General features: G+C 39.3%; 1 protein-coding gene across 1 annotated transcript; it reads left to right on the forward strand.

Annotated features, from left to right (window-relative positions):
• The first annotated feature begins 1,953 nt into the window (after window positions 1-1,953).
• Window positions 1,954-6,412, forward strand: zfpl1 (zinc finger protein-like 1). Its single transcript, XM_028595822.1, has 8 exons — window positions 1,954-2,157; window positions 3,580-3,687; window positions 3,780-3,891; window positions 4,300-4,493; window positions 4,686-4,764; window positions 4,873-5,064; window positions 5,240-5,363; window positions 5,494-6,412. Exons 2-8 carry the CDS (start codon window positions 3,586-3,588, stop codon window positions 5,678-5,680), a joined length of 990 nt encoding a protein of 329 aa, XP_028451623.1. The 5' UTR covers window positions 1,954-2,157; window positions 3,580-3,585; the 3' UTR covers window positions 5,681-6,412.
• Window positions 6,413-20,404: the final 13,992 nt, after the last annotated feature.

The following is a 20,404-nucleotide window of genomic DNA, read 5'->3' on the forward strand; positions in this document are numbered from 1 at the left end:
TCAAAACGCTATATAAGGGTTGCAACAGTTCAATTAAGTTAGCTCACGGTACGATTCCTAGATTTGATATTGGTTGTGGCATAAGACAAGGTTGTCCACTTAGCCCCTTCTTATTCCTCCTTGTTACACAAATTATGGCTATACATCTTAAAAAAGGTAATTTCCAAGGTATAGTTTCCTCAGGTAGAGAATTTATAATTATCCCAACTAGCAGATGATACAACATTTTTTCTAGCTAATAGACATGAAGTGATAAAAGCAATTAGTTGTATTAAGGAATTCTCTGATGTGTCAGGTTTAAGAATGAATTTGAGTAAATCTGTTTTACTACCACTTAAGGAATGTGACCTATCCGAAGTAGAGGGAATCCCTGTGAAGAATACAATTACATACCTGGGTGTTTAAAGAATGAAAAACGTCGCAGTAACCTAAATTTCCATCATATAATTGAACAAATAATGAAAAAATTCAATATGTGGTTGATGAGAGATCTTTCTTTGAATGGTAGAGTTTTGTTATCTAAAGCTGAAGGAAGGAATATCCAGCTCTGTCTATGTATCATTATCATTGAACATCCCTTCTGAAATATCCAAAAAATTGGATAAAACCTTTTCAACTTTATTTGGAGAAACAGATGCCATTACTTGAGAAAAGACATCCTGTGCAACATTAGAAGAAATGGTGGTCTAGAAGTATTAAGTTTTGAAACCTTAAATAATACTTTCTACTAACTAACTAATTTGATGGAAGAAAAAGACTATATTTGGAATACTTTCCCTAAATATGTATTTGGTTTAGTTGGTGGAGTAAAATTTCTGTTAACATGTGATTACAAAATTGATAGATTACCTGTAAAGTTATCACATTTTCATAAGCAAGCTCTGCTGGCCTGGAAATTAATTTACAAGCATCATTTTACACCAACCAATTACTACATTTGGAATAACAAGGATATTCAATATAAAAATAAATCTCTGTATTATGGAAATTGGGTTGCTAATGGTATTGTATTGGTAAAACAACTCCTTAATGCTGACGGGCAGTTACTAAAGTATAATGAATTCCTCTCCAAATTCCGGTTAGCAGTCACGCCAAGAGAATATGCAATAGTTGTTGATGCTGTGCCGAGAAGCGTGCTGCAACTTCTTAGAGGTTTAGTAATGTCAGTGATCAATCCGTTTAGTAGTGGTGTATTCCTTTGGGGAGTTGACATTACCAAGAATAAATGTTCAAATAAACACATCAGGAAATGTATACAAGAGGTAACTCTGCCATCAGCAAGATTCTTTTGGGCTTCAATCTATGGAGAAATGAACTGGCAAAAAATCTAGTTAACTGGAGACAAGTTCTGTCTTAATAACAAAGTAAAAGAGGTTTCTGCATAAAATATATCCAGCAAAAAGGACATTAAAGAGACTCAAACTTTATATTGAATATTCTTGCACTTTCTGTGAACTAGAAGAAGAAACAATCTGTCATTTGTTCTTTCACTGTATGTAGAATAATAAGGCAATTATACGGTGGCCCTGAGAGGCCATAGCACGTTGTCTTATTGTTGTTTGCTGTGGCCTCTCAGGGCCATGTATCAGTGATACAGTTGACTTAATATATACTAAACTTTTCTTTTTTACTTTTTAATTTATTTTCTACATATATATGTATTTTATTTTTTTCTTTATATGCACCTCTGGTATTGACTTTTTGTATGTGTACATATGGCGATGTAGCCTATGTTCTTTACTAATAAAAAAATAATAATAATAATAAAAGCTACTTGCCTACATTATACATGTAGCTAAACTATGCGTCATATGTCTAATCAAGTCACATTTTATAGTTGTATAAAAAAACATACTGTGAATTACCTAAGCCTAATTGAAAAAATCGGCAATTTTAAAAAGGAATCCAAAGGAGCATACACTCCAGCTCAATAGATGGCAGAGTGCATCTGTTTGATGAGTGACAAAAACACACGAAGAAGACGCAGAAGCGGAAGAGACGTGGCACATAAACAGAGAGAGGAAGGAATCAGCTAGCTAACTTTACTGATGACAGCTTCTGCAGCCGCTTTCCACGTGAATTTGACAAGGAAGCTTAAATGACAGTCGTTCAACATAATCTGAAACGAACGGGACTTGATTAAAGTTTGTGTGACAGGTAACATGTCATTATTTATCATTTGCGTTGGCACTTCCTTAAATCTTCCAATTTGCTAGCTAGATTAGCTCGCTAACGTTAACGTTACCTCACCTGATAACTTCCAGCGAAGGTAGCAGCTAACGTTAACGTTAGCTCAGATAAATCTTGGGATTGAGCTGTCAAAGGTGTTGTCGCTAACAAGACGTGTTAGTCGGTGTTGAAACATGAAATGTGTACGATAACTTTTAAAAACCACAATATTCTATTTACAGACAGTTACAGCCGAATGTTAAATAAGTACAAATCGCACCAACAGACATCTCGGGTGGGTGCATAACTAGCTAATAAACAAATTATGTGTCATGTTACAGCCTGTCGCAATCGCTGGTGACAATGTAGCAAAGATTTGACTGTTAAAATTGGTGCTCTTATATCTACTAGGGGTAACATTACTAGCCTCGTTTGGGACTGCCCCATCCAATACTTGACATGGCAATTTAGGAAAAGACAACATATATACTATATCATGATGACAAAAATACCTGGAAATACTAACATAGGATAGGAGTAGGCATTATGGCTAAAATCCTCTTATCACCTTTTATATATGTCCGTGCTTATCACAGTCATCAGTCTTATCACGTCATTTTGTGTCGCAACATTGCAACACAATCAGGATTAGGTTAAGTTTTTGGAACGATCAATCAAAAAAGCAAAATAATTGGACAAGAATGGCTGTATTCGGCCAAACCACCAAATGAAATGCCTGTTAAATAAATTACTTCATCGCACAAACAAATACAGTTATTAATGGCATATATACCTTGTTGTATATGGTATGGCAAAGGGTCTTACGATTGACAAATTTACATGGTATATATTGTCATATTGCCCCACCCACTACTGACATATCGACATATGTCCAAGCCACAATTATGTAAAGTACAAAGTGCATGTTTACATTGTGATTTTTTTTATTGCCTTTCTGATTATTTCCCTATCCACATGGTCAATATTTATGATTATCTTCAACATTACTGTCAGAAGAGATGTAAAAACTCTTCTCATGACTTTTTATTCAGAATATGAGGAAAGTGAGGAAGCTTACAAGCAAAACTAAGCCAGTGTGTCTGGGGATATTCCAGGTTGTTGGAAAAAAGGGAAGAGATAAAGTCATGTCAGTATTTGCCTCTAGCCTGTATTAAAGACAACATTAGCCTCAGGATACATACATTCAGTGCAAACCTTTTAATGTCACTTGATTTTGCTTGTAAATGAAGACACATTCTTGTTGCTCCTAGCTTCTGCGCATACTAAACCGGAGGACGGTCTGAACTTTACATAATGATAAGAATATATAGGATCCTCAGTCAGAGGAATTTGTGTTGTATACATCCATAACAAACCTATATTTGTTTGTCTTTCGTCAATGCCGCGCAGGTGGCTATGGGTCTCTGCAAGTGTCCGAAGAGAAAGGTGACCAATTTATTCTGCTTCGAACATCGTGTAAATGTGTGCGAGCATTGCCTGGTCTCCAACCACAACAAGGTCAGTGAGAGAAAAAGTATCACATGATGTTTGTTTGTACTAAACTTGTAATGTCACATTAAAATTCTGTATGTCGACTTGCTGCCCTTCAGTGTATCGTGCAGTCATATTTGCAGTGGCTCCAGGACAGCGATTACAACCCCAACTGTACTCTGTGTAATAATCCTCTGAATGCTCAAGACACCGTCAGGCTGGTCTGCTATGGTAAGATGATCAAGTTTCGGTTTATTATATATATCCCGATTTGATTACATTTCTGATTTGATTCTATATAAATTAGGTTGGGGAAATTTCAATTACAATACCAGTTTTTCTTGGATATCAAAGAGATTCTCAGAGAACTTAATGCTGTAATTGTACAAGCAAGAAACAACCCTCAAATATTTTTTTTAGAATGCACCAGGTTAATGTTTACATTAGGAATCGACCTCCAAAGAGTTTGTTTAAAGTACGTTATACTCATTCATGTTGAAAAGGCATATACTAAATGTCTGGGTTTTCTGAATCCATATCAGATCACTCAAACAAAGATCGATTTTAATTGGATAATCAATTATTTTAACCCAGTCCTAATTGGGTTGCTTTAACGTGAAACTGTTTTTCCTTCCACAGATGTGTTTCACTGGTCCTGTCTTAATAACTTGGCCTCTCGGCTGCCCCTCCATACGGCTCCAGCGGGATACCAGTGTCCCACCTGTCAGGGTCCAGTGTTTCCCCCTTCAAACCTTGCCAGCCCAATTGCTGATGTGCTGAAAGAACAGCTGTCATCTGTTAACTGGGCTAGAGCTGGTTTAGGGCTGCCGCTGGTAAGGGCCCGTTGTTGTTCTATACCTTGTTTGGTGATCTCACAACCATAAGACAGGCTTCCTGAAAACAAATCAAGCAAGAAGAAAGTACACATTCAGATCTCTGCATTTTCTGGTTGTATTTAAAAAGCAAATCATACAGATGTAATGTTCTAAGATGTCTACAAAAATATCATCATCTTTGTCTGACAGATTGAAGAGCCCATTGGGGTGCTTGAGGAGACCACGGCTAATGATGTCACTGATTACACTAACTGGTCAACATTTGATGGTGAGCCTTAATATTTACTTTTCAGCACAGTACAACGTGCACATTTATTAGGGATTTGTTAGGGATGGTTATTACACTGTATTACTTCAGCGGTTTGTTTTTCCACAGCACAAGAACAAAGTAACATTTACCCCAGCCACTCTTACAACACCAGCCTCAGCCCAGCCCCAAATTCTGTCCCACCTCCAGCACAGGAAGACCTTGGAGGTCCTCGTAAAAATGTGGATCCAAATATGCAGGAGCACTCTGTGGTCAACTTTACTACTGCCACTACCTGTGACACAGTTACACTACACACAGGTGAAGCAATGGAGTGCCCTCTAAATCTACTCTCTCCTACTGCTTTTAAAGTACTGCTTGTCTTTCCCTGTGCCCTAATACAGCTAAAATGTTTTAAGATCACTTTTGTGCACATACTGAACATTCACCTTTCTATGTTGAAAGATGAACAATATCCTTTGTCGTTATCCTCCAGCATCGTCGCCAAGAAAGATCTACGACACACGGGACATCGATCACAGCTCTGCCACACGGATTGACTTTGACGATGACAAGTACCGGAGACGGCCAGCGTTAAGTTGGTTTGCTCAAATTCTCAAGTAAGAATCATAATCTGCTGTGAAACTAGAGCTCTCTGTTATTACTTTGTTACTATGAATACATTGCTAAAAATGTCATTGTCATCCCTGATCTTTGAGTTTTATTTTTTTTTTTTTTTAATCTTTTCAGAAATCGCACAGGTGGAAAGCGGACCTCTCTGTCCTGGAAACAGCGGGTCTTCATGCTCCTTGTGGTCGGAGTTCTGGGATTCTTTACGTTGATAATCATCATGGCTAAACTTGGACGTGCCTCTGCTGGCTCTGACCCAAATTTAGATCCTCTTCTTAACCCCAACATCCGCGTGGGGAAAAACTGAAAACAAACATCGTTTCCTTCTTTTCCTTTTGTGTTACACAATATAAGCCTGTGTAGAACAATCTGAAATGGGACTTTCTAATACATGGTTAGCCCAACAGAGGGAGCCGCTTACCCAACTTGAATGGAAAATAGAAAGAGACGCTGCACCTGTGTTAGAATGGAGGCAATCTCTGGCTCCATTCATTTGCATCAGGCAGTAGGGACATGTCAGGGCCCCTTCGAAGACCATAACAAATCTCACAACATTCAGAAGTTTCCTGTGGTTCAAGCAAAGCAACCGGCAAACTCCAAAGGTGACCAAGGCCCGGTGCATATAGACATTTCTACAATTCCAGCTAACATTTGTCAGTGATCTTTGTAAGTTCATTTTTTTTCAAGTTCAGTAGAAACTATTTAAACACTGTTGATGTTGAAAGAACATCTTTAGCTGGCAGAAAAGTCCGAATATATCTGGTCAGCAGCAAAACATTCAATAACGTCTACACGGTTATAATGAAGCGATTTCGCCTTGATTTGATTTGAGTGGCCTTGTGTGTTTCTCCTTTTAGAGAAGATGTGGTCCTCACAACTGGAATCAAATATACCCCACACATGATTAATACATAAGTATTTATGGGTGTTTGCATTACTTCTGAAATTGAGTGCATTGCTTTTAGATTTGTCATACATACTGTATGTAAATTTTTCTGTTTTTGACTGTCTATTAAATGGGGAATACTACAGAATTTCAGTATTATAATGTATATAATTTTTAAAGTCCATAAATCATGACTAGGGATGGCTACCGAATTCAATAGTTTTTAGGCACCGACCAAATTGCCTCTAAAGTATCGAGTATCGAAAAATGCCTTGTCGCTCGATACCCAATTTCAATACCTAATGAGTAAATCTCATCAGCGTCAGTGAGCCAATGAGCACGCAGGATGCTTCTACCGAGATCTAATGCTGGTGATTGGCAGTTTAGCGTTACACGTCATAGAACCGTGCAGGAAAAACTCTGTTACTCAGAGACAGGGCTCACGTAATAGGAGCTGAAAAATAAAGAGATTTGTGCCGTTGTGTGTAATGCAATTTTGGTATCACTGAAAGTATCGTTAATGGAACCGGTATTGAAGTCAAGGTATCAGTATCGGTACCGGTATCAAAGTTTTTTGACTGATACCCAACCCTAATCATGACCATTATCTACTGCTGTGCATAGGCTAAAAAGAGTGAAGACTTTCTGAAATGTCAGTTGTGTTGTGCAGCTTCAATGAAAATGAATGCCATAAAAAAATAATAAAATTACAAAATGCATTAGTGTTACACATTTCAGTGCAGAAGCTCAACCAAAAATGTTATTCCAGCGCCCAGTTTTCATGAAGCCGGTGATGGCCGTAAGCAGCATATTGATGCAATCACAGACCATTGATAAGAGTAAAGAAGATCCCACACAATAGATGCAATGTTATGCTCTTAGTGTACTGTGCTGTAAATTGCTGCACTCCTTTTTCAACATTTGCAGTAAACTGACAATATTCATGAATAATTACTGAAAAACAAAGAACTGGAGGAAAAGCAGTAATAACCACTCTCTTACTCGCGTTTATAGGACCTGACTATGGCAGGACACTGCATACATGTCTGTCTTCAAAATAATAAAAAATGTTTCCATTTAAAGATAGTGCAGTGTGTGCCTTATTTCAACAGGTAAAAGTAAAGGCTTCACTTCTCCGATGCATTAAGCTCAGACCACCTTTAAAAAAACTTGCATGAATCATCACCTGGTGGGATATGCTTCATAATGGCACAGCCCAACCTGCAGGTCAAACTCCATCAAAATGTATATTTTTAGTGTTCAGATTGCAAACATTGTTCAAAGATGCAGTGGTGAAATTCAGAAAGCAAAAGGGGAGAATAAGAAGTGTATTTTTAGTGAAGAAAGCAATACTAAAAATGTATTTTGTGCATTGTGTTGTATCCCAGTTTATTTGACAGAAAAATATCTCATGTCCAAATATTTTTTGAAGGAGAAGTTGGATGTTAGATATTCCCACCTTGTGCGAAACCTCGTGAACTTTAAAGAGGGAAGCCTTTAGATATAACCATAGACTGTTAATAGTTAGTCAATGGATATAACCTAATGAATGAACTCACTGTGGTGCGCAGCCATGACACTGCTCTACAAATAGTTTGCTCACCACTCCCCCTGGTGGTGCGTCCAGCTCAGGACCTCCCTAGTAATGTCGTGTGGAAGTCGGTGAGCTCAGTGATAGGACAGAGACAGGGTCAGGTCTGTGGACGGACTCTGCTCCTTCAGTGGCTTTGAATGGCTGCAATTCTATACTCCGCACCGTTCATTACTGTATAGAATTGTATATTTATGACGATTACATTGATTTCATTTTGTTTGCTTAGAATGGCTATATACTTTGTTTTATAAGGAAATTATGACATTGTCATATTCATTATATTAGAAATGCAATCTTGTTGAATGACATGCATGAGTTAGCTCTCTTTCTTTGTATTTTTATCCAGTCAGTTCAAACCTTACCCCAATGTTCCTTCGCTTTTTTTTCTCCTTTGCATTGTGTTTCTTCCTTGTTTATTATGTCTTTGTGACACATGCACAACTGGCATTTAAAACCTCACAGGTCAATGAATTAATAGCAGTATCCTTAAACCCTTTACTACTTCAGTCGATTTACAATTTAATTTCACATTCACTATGAGAGGTTTGTTTCATTATGGAAGTGCCTCACTATTTATTAGCATGGTATGGTTGTGTGCTGCTGTATGTGTGACGCACTACAGCTATGGGGTGGCTGCGTATTGCTCTGATGTGAAATCTTATATTTGTCACAAAACTGGCAATGTTCATTCACCTAATACAGAGTTGTTAACAAGTACATGTAGAGGCCATATTTCCTCCTCATAATTTTGGAGTTATTTTAATGAAAGTTATAACAATGATTTTCTTGCAAATAATTCCATAGGACACTGGCTGTGTTACAATACTGAGAGCGCAGCATTCATTATTGAGCCTATGATCCTGTATGATGCGACTTTGTCACATGCTGTCCTTGCAAATCCTCGTAATAACCCCCTTTACGTGTGAGTGTTAGTTGCCTCTTCTAACTTTCCATTGGTTTTGCCAAACAGTCACAGCAGTGTGGGTCTGCCATTGATTTTCGGTGGATGCGAGCCATGTTGCGATGATGCAGGGAAAGCTGCCGGCGGCAATGAAGCTACATGCTGTCAAATTACAATGAGGATGACAAATCTGGCACTTGCATGCACCACAAAGCTGTGGTTTGTATTGTCAGATATATTTCTTGACATAAAAAAAATGATTTAAGTTACAAGTGGTTTTATATAACATCACAATGCTACATGATGTGTAATTGCCTTTGCCACTCTATTGGAGTTCAATGTATTTCTCAATAACTCTGAGTTATTTGATTGCCAATTGCACTGACATAATAGGGACATCCTGATCAATAACTTAACACTCTGTAGTTAACGTGTGCAGATATTTCTGTTTCTCTGCTCTGTTCTCAATCATAGGTGGAAACATTGTCTTTGTGATGAACTCTTGATATGTTGAGTGATTTTTTTTCAAAATTCAAAGTTTTATGGTTCTGAGCTCGCCCTTTACACAGAAAGAATTATCATATTAGCAAGCACTAACATAATCTGACTATAGTGAGAAAGTATTTTGTGAATATTTAAAACTTAAGTAATACAAGATGAGGTGACATCTGACACTCACCCATTACCATGCCTCAAGTTACGCAGGCTCACTTCAACAGAAGGGTTTACCTCTGACATGTTTTCCTCTGTTTTGATGCGCCACACTGAATTCATTGCATTCATTACAAGTTGATTAATGAATGCTGGTACAGTCACTCAGTTCCCAGACATTAGACATTAGGACATCCATACATCATTATTTTCTCAGGGCATCTCCAAATAAAAATATCATTTAGATATGCTGAGATTCTCAGGAAAGCCAAACTATAAACTGTAACAGAATGCTTTTTTACATTAATTTTTGTCAGTTTAAGTCGATACTAAACAAAATCCTAAAATATTCTTCAGTCAATTTGATAAAAAAAAAAATGAAAAGAAAGCAACATGTTTTGGTTTTTAACAAAAAGAGTTATGACCAACAAGCACATGCGAATACGGGAAGAAAGTTTGTATTGACCTCTTCTCTTATATATGTACAGTACGTTACTGGTATCTTTAAAATGTTTCAAAGTGATTGTAACCACTCATATACAGAACAGTATAGTGGAGTTTAATAAAATTCACAGTAGCTACGTGCAACAACTGTCTCCTCTCTCATTGGATGGCACAGCAGTATATATTGATGTGTGAGTGTGTTTCACATGTTCTTCCCGGTTTAATTCGACGGCGCATCACTGGGAGAGTCATTGTGTTTCAGTGAACTCCACTGACTGTTTCATTCTTGTGGCTTCTTCGACAACGTAAGTACCGATATGGGCTGCATTGTAGATTAGACAAATATCTGAATTAACTTCAGTGTAACTGCTTTCTGAACAGGAATCAACTTGCATTAGAAACCTAGAACTTGTTTTGGAATTAAATGTTTCATAGCATTTTTTTTTGTAAATTTCCAAAGCTGCGTTTTGCACAAAGAAGTTTGCATTGTACTGTTAAATTGCCTTTTCACTGCATGCAGCACTGCATTAATTCTGTAAATTTAAAATACTTGATGACAGTTCAGATAAATCTGATAAGCGATCATGTTACTGCTACCAATGTTATTGATTGTTTTCCTAATTTACCAGCATAATAGTGTGATTTAAAGTATTAACATGTTTTTATTTTTGTTTGTAAATAGATAGAAAAATAATAGTTACGGCAGAGGGGATCAATATTGTGCCGGTTTCTGAGGACATACTTTCAGCTGCAGCGCCAGTTGATGGAGAAATATTTCAGACCTTTGCATCCTCATCAGGACACAAGAGGCGTCAAGGGTCAAAAGTCTAAAATGTGTGACCGTCAAGAAAAAGGCCACAAGCACGGAAAGACTTCTAACTCAAAATCTCAACCAATGAAGCACCATCACCAAAGTCAAGGCCATCGTCATCGTCAAAAGTTGCAACAGTCCGATGACAACGATAGCCATGAGTAAGTTTGGATTTTCTTTTACACTGTTTATTGTGCTCATGTATAGAGTCTATGCTGAAAATAGTCTAAGATATGTAAACCCTCTGTTTTTATTTTGTTTTAGTTTTCGTCATAAGAATGATTAAAATAGCAGAGAGCAATGTCCTTAGTTTAATTGTTATAGGAGTTTTGAGTCATACATTTGCTCTGCTATTACAAATATTATTATCTTTATCATTAGCTTGTCTCAGGCTTGTATTGTTTTTTTGTTTTTTTTAAAAAGCACCCATTCAACAGCAGAGGACAGCCTTTTCAGTGATCACCCCCCCGACCATCAACAACAGTGTGATAATGACAAGACTCATCACTCTCACCATTACCATCGCAAGCAAAACCATCACCATACTTGTCTTTCAGAAACTCCCCTAAGTTCCTCAACTGGTTCTTCTTCCTCCTCCTCCTCCTCCTCATCCTCTACTTCTTCTGCTTCATCAACACCCTCCTCCTCCTCTTCATCCTCCTCCTCCTCCTCCTCCTCCTCTTCCTTTTCGTCCTCCTCTTCAACATCTTCCTCTAGCCTGTCCTCTGAAGCCAGCAGTGAGTGTTTAGATAAATATCCACTTAAGAAGCCCCAGCATTCACTTTCCTGTAATGACATTTCCAGGAAGAACAAGTACTTTGAAGAAGAAGACGACACAGCCCCTTTAATAGATAAAAGAGGAAATCAAAACAGGCTCTCTGCCAAACAGAAGAAGGAGAAAGGGAAGTCCTCTCACAGTGGCTCCACTCAGGGCACCCTGAAGAAAACACAGAGGACTACAAAAGGTTCCAAGAATGATGGTTTCCGCAAAGCCAAATCAATGGAGGCTCTCACTAGACCCAAAGAAAAAGAATGGCATGGAAATGGAGATGGAAATGAACAAGAGAAGAGAAAAGGCGAAGCCAGGAAGAATTTAACGAAAGAAAAAATGAAGTTCTCGGCCTTCCTTAATGAGATCACTCGCCAGGTGCTCAGCCCGATGAGACTCACCACTCTTGGGGTTACAGATGCTCAAAGACCCTGCAGTCCAGGGCAGGGCTCTGTTAGATCCAGTAAGGCAGACAGCAGCACTGAGAAACACAAACAGCAGCAGAACCAGCATGCCAGTGCAGACTCAATTAGCTCCAGCAAGCACTCCCATAGCAGTAAGCACTCTTCTCACTCTAAAACCATCCACCACCATCAGCGTCACCATTCTGCAGACTCAGCCCATAACATGAACCACAGGCCCAGAAGCTGGTCTCAGACTTCTCAGCATCGTTCCCCTTCTCATAAGCACAACCGCCACCATCACCAAGGAGACCATCACACTTCTAGTCATCATCACCATGGTGACTGCAACAACCCATATTATCGCCATCATCGCAGAGACTACCACAGCACAGCAAGTCATCACCATCACCACAGTCCCGTCCATCATCATGGAGCTCACAATAGCCACACTCATCACCATGGTGACCACCACAACACTTCTCCCCAAAACAAAGACCATGACAACACCTCCCATCACCATCACTATGGAAACCGACATCATGGAGACCAGAGCCCAAATCATGATGGAGAGCACCACAGTGCAGCTCATTATCATCACCATGGCAACCATCATAGCTCTCCTCATGCTCATCATCATGAAGGTCACCACTCCCCAAGACATCACCATGGAGACCATCACAGTTCAGGTCACCACCCCCATAGCAACCACCAAAACATTGAATGTCCTACTACACCAGGTCACCATGGAAACAAGAGCCTAACCAATGACCTTGGAGTCCACTACAGCCCAACAATTCATCATCACCATGGTGACCACCACAGTGAACCTCATCGGCATCACCATGGAGACCATCACAGTCCAGACCATCATCACCATGGCAACCACCACAGTCCAGACCATCCGCATCACCATGGACACCACCACAGTCCAGACCATTCACATCACCATGAAGACCACCACAGTCCAGACCATTCGCATCACCATGGAGACCACCACAGTCCAGACCATTCGCATCACCATGGAGACCACCACAGTCCAGACCACTTGCATCAACATGGAGACCACCACAGTCCAGGCCATTCACATCACCATGGCAACCACCACAGCCCCGACCATCAGCATCACCATGGAGACCACCACAGTCCAGACCATTCGCATCACCATGGAGACCACCACAGTAAACCTCATCTTCATCACCATGGAGACCACCACAGTCTGGACCATTCACATCACCATGGCGACCACCACAGTAAACCTCATCTTCATCACCATGGAGACCACCACAGTCCGGACCATTCACATCACCATGGAGACCACCACAGTGAACCTCATCTTCATCACCATGGAGACCACCACAGTTCAGAACATTCACATCACCATGGAGACCACCACAGTTCAGAACATTCACATCACCATGGAGACCACCACAGTCCGGACCATCAGCATCACCATGGAGACCACCACAGTGAACCTCATCTTCATCACCATGGAGACCACCACAGTCCCGACCATTTGCATCACCATGGAGACCACCATAGAACAGGTCATCACTCTGAATCACATCTCAACCAGCCCTGCTCCAAAAACATTGATCTTGACCATGATGACCTTGATGACCACCATCCTCATTTAAAGGGCCATTCTGCTGGCAGTCCCCCTTTACACAGGAAGCTGGAGTCACCCAGGAACACCAGCAGTCCCTCCTGTCAGGACGAGGAACAGACAAGCTTCACTGGCCCATCATCACATAAAGTATGGCATTTCTCTTGGGGTTAAGCCTGTACTCATTCATAAAATCCCATATTACAGTATGTTCATGAAGTCATTATTGGAAAGCCAATAGTTGCCCGTGTTATACGTGCTTGATTAACTGGTTATATAATAACGTTCCTCTAATTTGCTTGCCTATTGATTTGGGCACCAGTGTGCGTGTCACGGTGGACACTAGATTAGTTATTACAGAACAATAGATTTCTTAATTTATCATCAAGGCCACACACAATCTGTGGATGCAGAATTCAGCATTTTCTGCAGATTTTAAACAAATTAAATAAAACTCAGAATGTTATCACATCTCCACTTCAAGCAGAAAAACAGTCTGCTAAATTCTGCAGACTTTCATTCTGGATTACCGCTGAAAACTTAAAAAAAAAAAAACATATTATAAATAAAAGTCTGCAGGTTCCTTTTGCATCTGCTTATCATGCACAAACTAATGGTAATCAAATTGACATTTCAAATTGATGTTCTTTATTCTTCTTTACATTTTTTTCACTTTATTATTTAGGCATCATCAATATTTCTTGTAAAAGTAATTTTATTTTCTTTCATACAGGAAAAGGCACATGAACTGGGCATGTAAGTGTGATGTTATTCTTTTGGGTTTGTTGCCTAGTAAAAGTCACAGTCCAAGTGATAACCATGACTGTGAAATTGTACATAGATTAATTGGTTGCACACTTAAATGATTTATGGATGTTAATATCATAGAAACGTCTAACCTGTGTAATTTTAAACCCAATGTATTAAATGACAGTAATACAAGAATAGATTAGGAATTATTAAATGAATTCATCAAATGTCTTTTTCTATTGTATTTCTCTTTTGTGTATCCAACCTAATAGGATACTGCAGGAGCATAATGAAGGTCTGCATCAAAGTTTGCTGAAGACAGCAGTGAGGATGGAGTGTTTAGGAGAGGAATTCATGAACAGCCAAAAACTTCTGGAAACAGAGCTTCAGAGGACACGTATGGAGCTTAGCAACCTCACCGAGAGGTTTAGGAGGTAACAAATGCACAGAAAACACTTGGAGTTTATCTCTTCTCACTTCTAATACACAGATCATTGAAGTCATCTCGATTTATTTTCTTCATGAGACAGGTCATTTGTAAAATAGACAAAATCTTTTATCATTTTTAAGACTATGCTATTGTTATGAATATGCTCAAAGACTGTAGGCCAAACACTTGTCTCAGAAAATGAAGCTGCATATAAAAATATGACATCAAATTATTGTTTATGTTTTATTAGGGGAATAGCAATTTGCGCTCTTAAATAGCAAGTTTAGGGTCACACATGTTATACTTAATAGGCTGCTAAATCAAATAATTCCTAAACCAATCACCCACAATTATAAAGTTGGGCTTATGTAACATTCTTTTTTAATGTGCAGTTTGTCAGGAAATGTAACACAATGGTGATATGTGGATACCTGTGTTTGTCAGATAAAAAAAGCAATTGAATGAAATGCACTGCAACTGGGATGTGTTGTTGTACCTGAATGTATTTATCTATGAAATGGAAATATATAAAACTACAGAGATCTGAAAGTGTAATCAATCTAATCAATGTGAACAAGCTCAATCTGCTGGCCCTGATCTGTTATCCTCAAAAAGAAGCTTTGAAATGAGATTTGTTCTGTTTCTGTTTTTACTATATGTCTCATCTCTTGGACCTACAATAGTAGTTTCAACTAATGCATTTCAATCTGTATGAATGCTGCAATATTTATCTATTGTTGATTCTCTCTATTTGTCTATGCCTTATTTCAGACTACACGACCACTGCTCCTCCACGCAACAGACTAATAATCTCCTAGAGCAAAAGCTTCATTCAGTGGTGAGATTGGAAGCATTCCTTTGTGCTTGATCCTAAATTATTAGAAACATGAAAATGGTTACAGAAACATGCTTTGATACATGTAGTGTAGGAGCAGATTTCTGAATAATTAAGGTTGACTGAGCTGTAAAAGTCATTGAAACTCTTGGAAAGGGATATGTGATGTAAATTCCCCTCTTACTGAAAGTGACAACTGTGCTTTCTGTACTTCCTGTGCCAGTGTCAGAGTATGGAAGGAGAACGTGAGAGGTTGAACTGGCGTATTTCAGCGCTGACGGAGCAGCTCGCTGATGCAAAATTTGCCAACAAAGTGGAAACATTTAACGTAAGATCTTTACCTCCCTTCTTTACCTCCCTCTTAAGGTTGGCCAATTTCAATTAGTACAAATTCCTTGTTTGTCTACGCAAACCTGGCCAATAAAGCTGATTCTGAAATTCTAGGCTGGCAGTGGCTTAACAAATGCATTCAGAGGCAGGGGAGGGAAACCGGAGAAGGGCACAGCTTTTATTATTATTGCGTCATTTAATCAATAAACTGATCAATTTGTAACTTCTACTTACTGTAGGTACACAAAACTGAGCTCCATTTTCAGTCAGATGGTGGCATGAATCAGGTGGTTCTTCCCATCACTCCCCCTCCGGCTCAGTTCATGGACAGCCATAACTACGAAAATGCCAAAGCCGGCGGGCAGGAGCAACCTCTGGGGTCAGTTCCAGAAGAGGAGGAATCGGACTGGTCAGAGATGGGAGACGAGACCCCACGATTTATACTGACAGGGTCAAACAGAGGTCCAGTATGGAGACACAGGGAAGTGGACGGGGACAAAGACAGCGAGGGTGAGGAAATTGTCAGAGGACACTCTCCACGCCCAGTGCAGATACCTCATGTCCAGTTCACCATCCACAATGAGAAGCGGTCTGACAGCATGACAGGTGAGGGCACTTACAGGATCCCCACAAGTCTAAACCTGGGCTCTGCCATCCTGATCCGGTCAGCTAGCCTGGAGGAAATCCCTCTGGCACGCCATCACATGCACAAGGAGCTCAGAGGCACGGAGGCCATGATGGACCTCCACCACCAAGGGCACGAAGCAAGCGAGGATTTAGATAATGAGATCATTCATCAATGGAGAACAAGCAACGCCAGAGACGTGGCTATTGGGAGGCCGATAGAAGGCAGGACGTCAGAGGCAGAAAGCAGCCTGGCCGGCCTGCAGTCCGCCGAGCGGATGCCCAACCACTTGACATATGGACCGCAGCCCGGGGAAGGCCAGGGCAGGGCCGAGGCGCGTGGCTGGACAGGAGGGATTCCAGATGAGGTGTTGAAAGGGGAGCGAACCAAGCTGTGACAGAAACGAGTGCACAGTTCACTGTGTCGGAAGTCATAATTTACTTTGTTCTTTATGTACAAGGAAACGTTTTTTTTTGTGGCTCAGTGGTTCAGTCCCTTTATTTAACGTGTGGTTTATGGAGATTTCGAATTCAAACTGTGAGACTTACTGGATTCACTTTGATAGCCTGTCTCTAATTAACCCTTATCGGATAGCACATTGGGCTCCCTGATTTGTTTCTTAATAGGCCTACAAATCTAATAATTGTATTATTATTATTATCGTACATTACCGTTTTAACCAAACCAATTAAACATGAGATCAACACAACCAACATTTGCCAAGTGGAATTGGAGGCAGATTACTAATACATGTATTTAAACACTAACTGTATATTTCTGTACATTGAAATATCCTCTACAGCTTAGATTTGGTTATTTAATGGAACAATGTAAATGTATATTTCCGTTGTATAAATGCAATTATAGGCATTTCCTTTCCTGTTCTTTCATCTCTGTGGTTCAGTCAGGAACACTCTCGTCATAGATTTAACCATTTATTGCAACAAATGGAAATACAGTTATACTTGGTGATGAAGGCTCTGTTCTGATGATACTCCCTGGATCAGCCAAGCCGCATGCTAAGATGACACAGGGAGCACGATGCTGAGAACCCCCCCCTGTACACAAGAGTAGGCCCAATCCAAGACATAGTTATGATGACACCCAAAACCGGGAAGGTGGGGGCTGGGGTGGTGGAGGCAAGCTTTGCCAGCAGCAGCGGTGTGAGGCAGCATTGGAGTAGCAGGAAGCAGGGAGTAATAGGGAGACATTTAAATGGACCGCCTGATGTGAAAATAGCTGTGATTGGTTGTGACTGGCTGGAATGATAATTCAATTAGTGGGCCTATGACTTCCATGTCCTGCATGAACTAACGCAATGCTTAATAATACAAAACGTAGGCTAGTTGTTGTGTTATCAGTTTTCTTTATTGCATGAAACATTATGTATTCATATAAGATGTACTTATTGAGTAGGTAGCCAATTATGCATTGTTGAATGCTATATACTACGTTACATAAACTAAAAACATTACTACAACTTACTAGGCATGTATTATAGAACATAATGTAGCCGGTATACAGTTATGAAATACCTTTAAATGTGTGTATAAGCCAAAATAATTATCCTGTGATTGTGCAAAACATTTATTTCCTCTGCTTGCTATAATTACCCTGCCAAGCGAAAAGCATGCAATTGAACTAGTTTCACAAGCTTGTGTAAACATCATCCATGTAACTCTGTCCATGTTACATCTAATAAACCAAAAGAAACCCTAATTTCAACTGTGTTCATTTGTTTTATTGCTTATCAACTTTCCTTAAAAAGTAATAGATATAGATGAAGATCGATATAGGGAGGATTTGCTATACATTTAGTCACATAGGAAAAGTTCTGGAAAGTTACTGACAGACGGCTTGCCCAGGGACATTGTTAGAAAGAGGGGGAGATACATTGCTGATCTAAACTTGCCAGGTGTTCTGTGAGTTTATTTTTTATGACAAGGCTATATAAAAATAGTTGACTTGACTAGACACTAGTGTTCAGCATGCAGAACTGAAAGTACATTGTTAGCTACATTAGCATTGTGGCTCTATGGATGGCGGTGTCAGTCTGACAGTCGGTCAGTCAGTTTGGGACACCACTTGGATCCAGATTAAAATATCTCAACAACTATTGGGTGATGGATAACCATGAAATTTGTTACATATTCATGTTACCAGTGGTGGAAGAAGTATTAAGATCCTTTACTTAAGTAAAAGTAAGAAATACCACGGTGTAAAAAATACTTTGTTACAAGTCCTGCATTGAAAATGTTACCTAAGTAAAAGTATGTACGTACCATCAGGAAAATATACTTAATGTTTTAAAAGTAAAAGTACTCAATGCAGAAAAATAACTCACATTTTAGAAACTGGAAACGTTCCAGTCAATCAATGAAGTGTTTAATAAGCTAATCATTTCAGCTGGACTTGTAGGCCGTTATATTGTTGGGTAGTTTAATTTATAATAAAACATTGTATTTTATAAACAACATATATTTTGTGTGCAAAAATCTTAATGTATTAAGTAACTAGTAACTAAAGCTGTCAGATTAATGTAGTGGAGTAAAAAGTGCAATACTGTATGTCTCTCTGGAGTAGGAGTAGAAAGCATCATGCAAAGAAAAGACTCAAGTAAAGTACAAGTACCTCAAAATTGTACTGTAAGTACAGTACTTGAGTAAATGTACTTAGTTACATTCCACCACTGCATGTTACTCTCAGGAGGAATTGTATTAACTTTGGTGATCCACTAACTTCTCATTTACAGTAGCACCATCATCAGGTAAAATATTGGGTTGTTGTTTAGGACCAAACACCTGCAAAACTAACATCAGACTCAGCTGTACTTTGTGTTTACTGGTATGATAACACTTTAAATTAGGATTGTAAACATGGTAAGTATGTAACCTGCTTAACATCAGCATGTCACTGTAGCACTGTCAGTGGGAGCGTCCAAGTTCCCAGGGTCCTACGTTCCCCGGCTCAATATCTTCATTAAGGCAACATTTCAAACTGTTATATGTTCTCAGCAATGATTTTTTTCTCTGTAGGTCAAATGTTCAATGTATGTTTTACTGGGTCAATTTGTTGAAATCACCTTCCTACAGCTAAAAGCCTACTGATGTTATACTAAACTCCTCATATTTGCGAACAGTTTTTTTTTTTTTTTTTTTTTAGACATTGATATTTCCTCAGAGGCACAACATATTTTTACCATTCAAACTGTATTTGGAATGTCCATGTCACTTCGTTCTTTTCCAATCTGCACTTACCAATCTCCTACAATGTTAGTTTATATCAAGAGTATAGGGCCCTGGGAACATAGGGATGACCACCATTTGAATAATGATGCGACTTCTTAGCTTAGGGAAAAAACAGTGAAATAACCACAGTCGTTTAAATGTGCTATACAAATAAAATGTCTTGACTAGTCAATGACTATGAATGGGATTTGAAATGAAAGAAGTGATTTGAATCAGCATGGTTTCCACCTCTACTCGCAGTGCTCAGAGTGCTTTGGGAGCTAAAGTAAGCTGCCCTGTTGTGACCCTGGCCTGGATGAGCAGGATGAATATGGAATTATGGATTTGGACCTGTTTGTGGCTTGTATAAAAAGCCAAGGTACCAGGGTTGCAAAAAGCCCCCCTTCCAGCTGTCTTGATTGTTAATCTCAAATTTATTTTAATTTATGTGTGGATTCCAAGTTGTGTTGTGAGGACAAGTGTTACACAGTTATCCATCTCTCTGTCAGGTTCAATTTGTCATTCATGTCCCTCTGTATGAGTGATGGGTGCTCAGCAGACAATGGCCTGGATTCACAGAGCAGTTTAATAGGATAGGTAAGGCATTAGTGGTAAGTAGCTCCCTGCATCCAGGTTTGCCAAATCCAGTGTGCCAAATCCACTGTGTGGCACACTGGACGGTACATAGTGGTCAGTGGAGATAACTGGACTTTTTTCAGCACTTTTTGGCGAGACAAATAAGGTGAACTTTAATACACTAACATCTGTTTA

This window comes from Perca flavescens, chromosome 13 (assembly GCF_004354835.1).
Source record: "Perca flavescens isolate YP-PL-M2 chromosome 13, PFLA_1.0, whole genome shotgun sequence".
Lineage (NCBI taxonomy): Eukaryota > Metazoa > Chordata > Actinopteri > Perciformes > Percidae > Perca > Perca flavescens.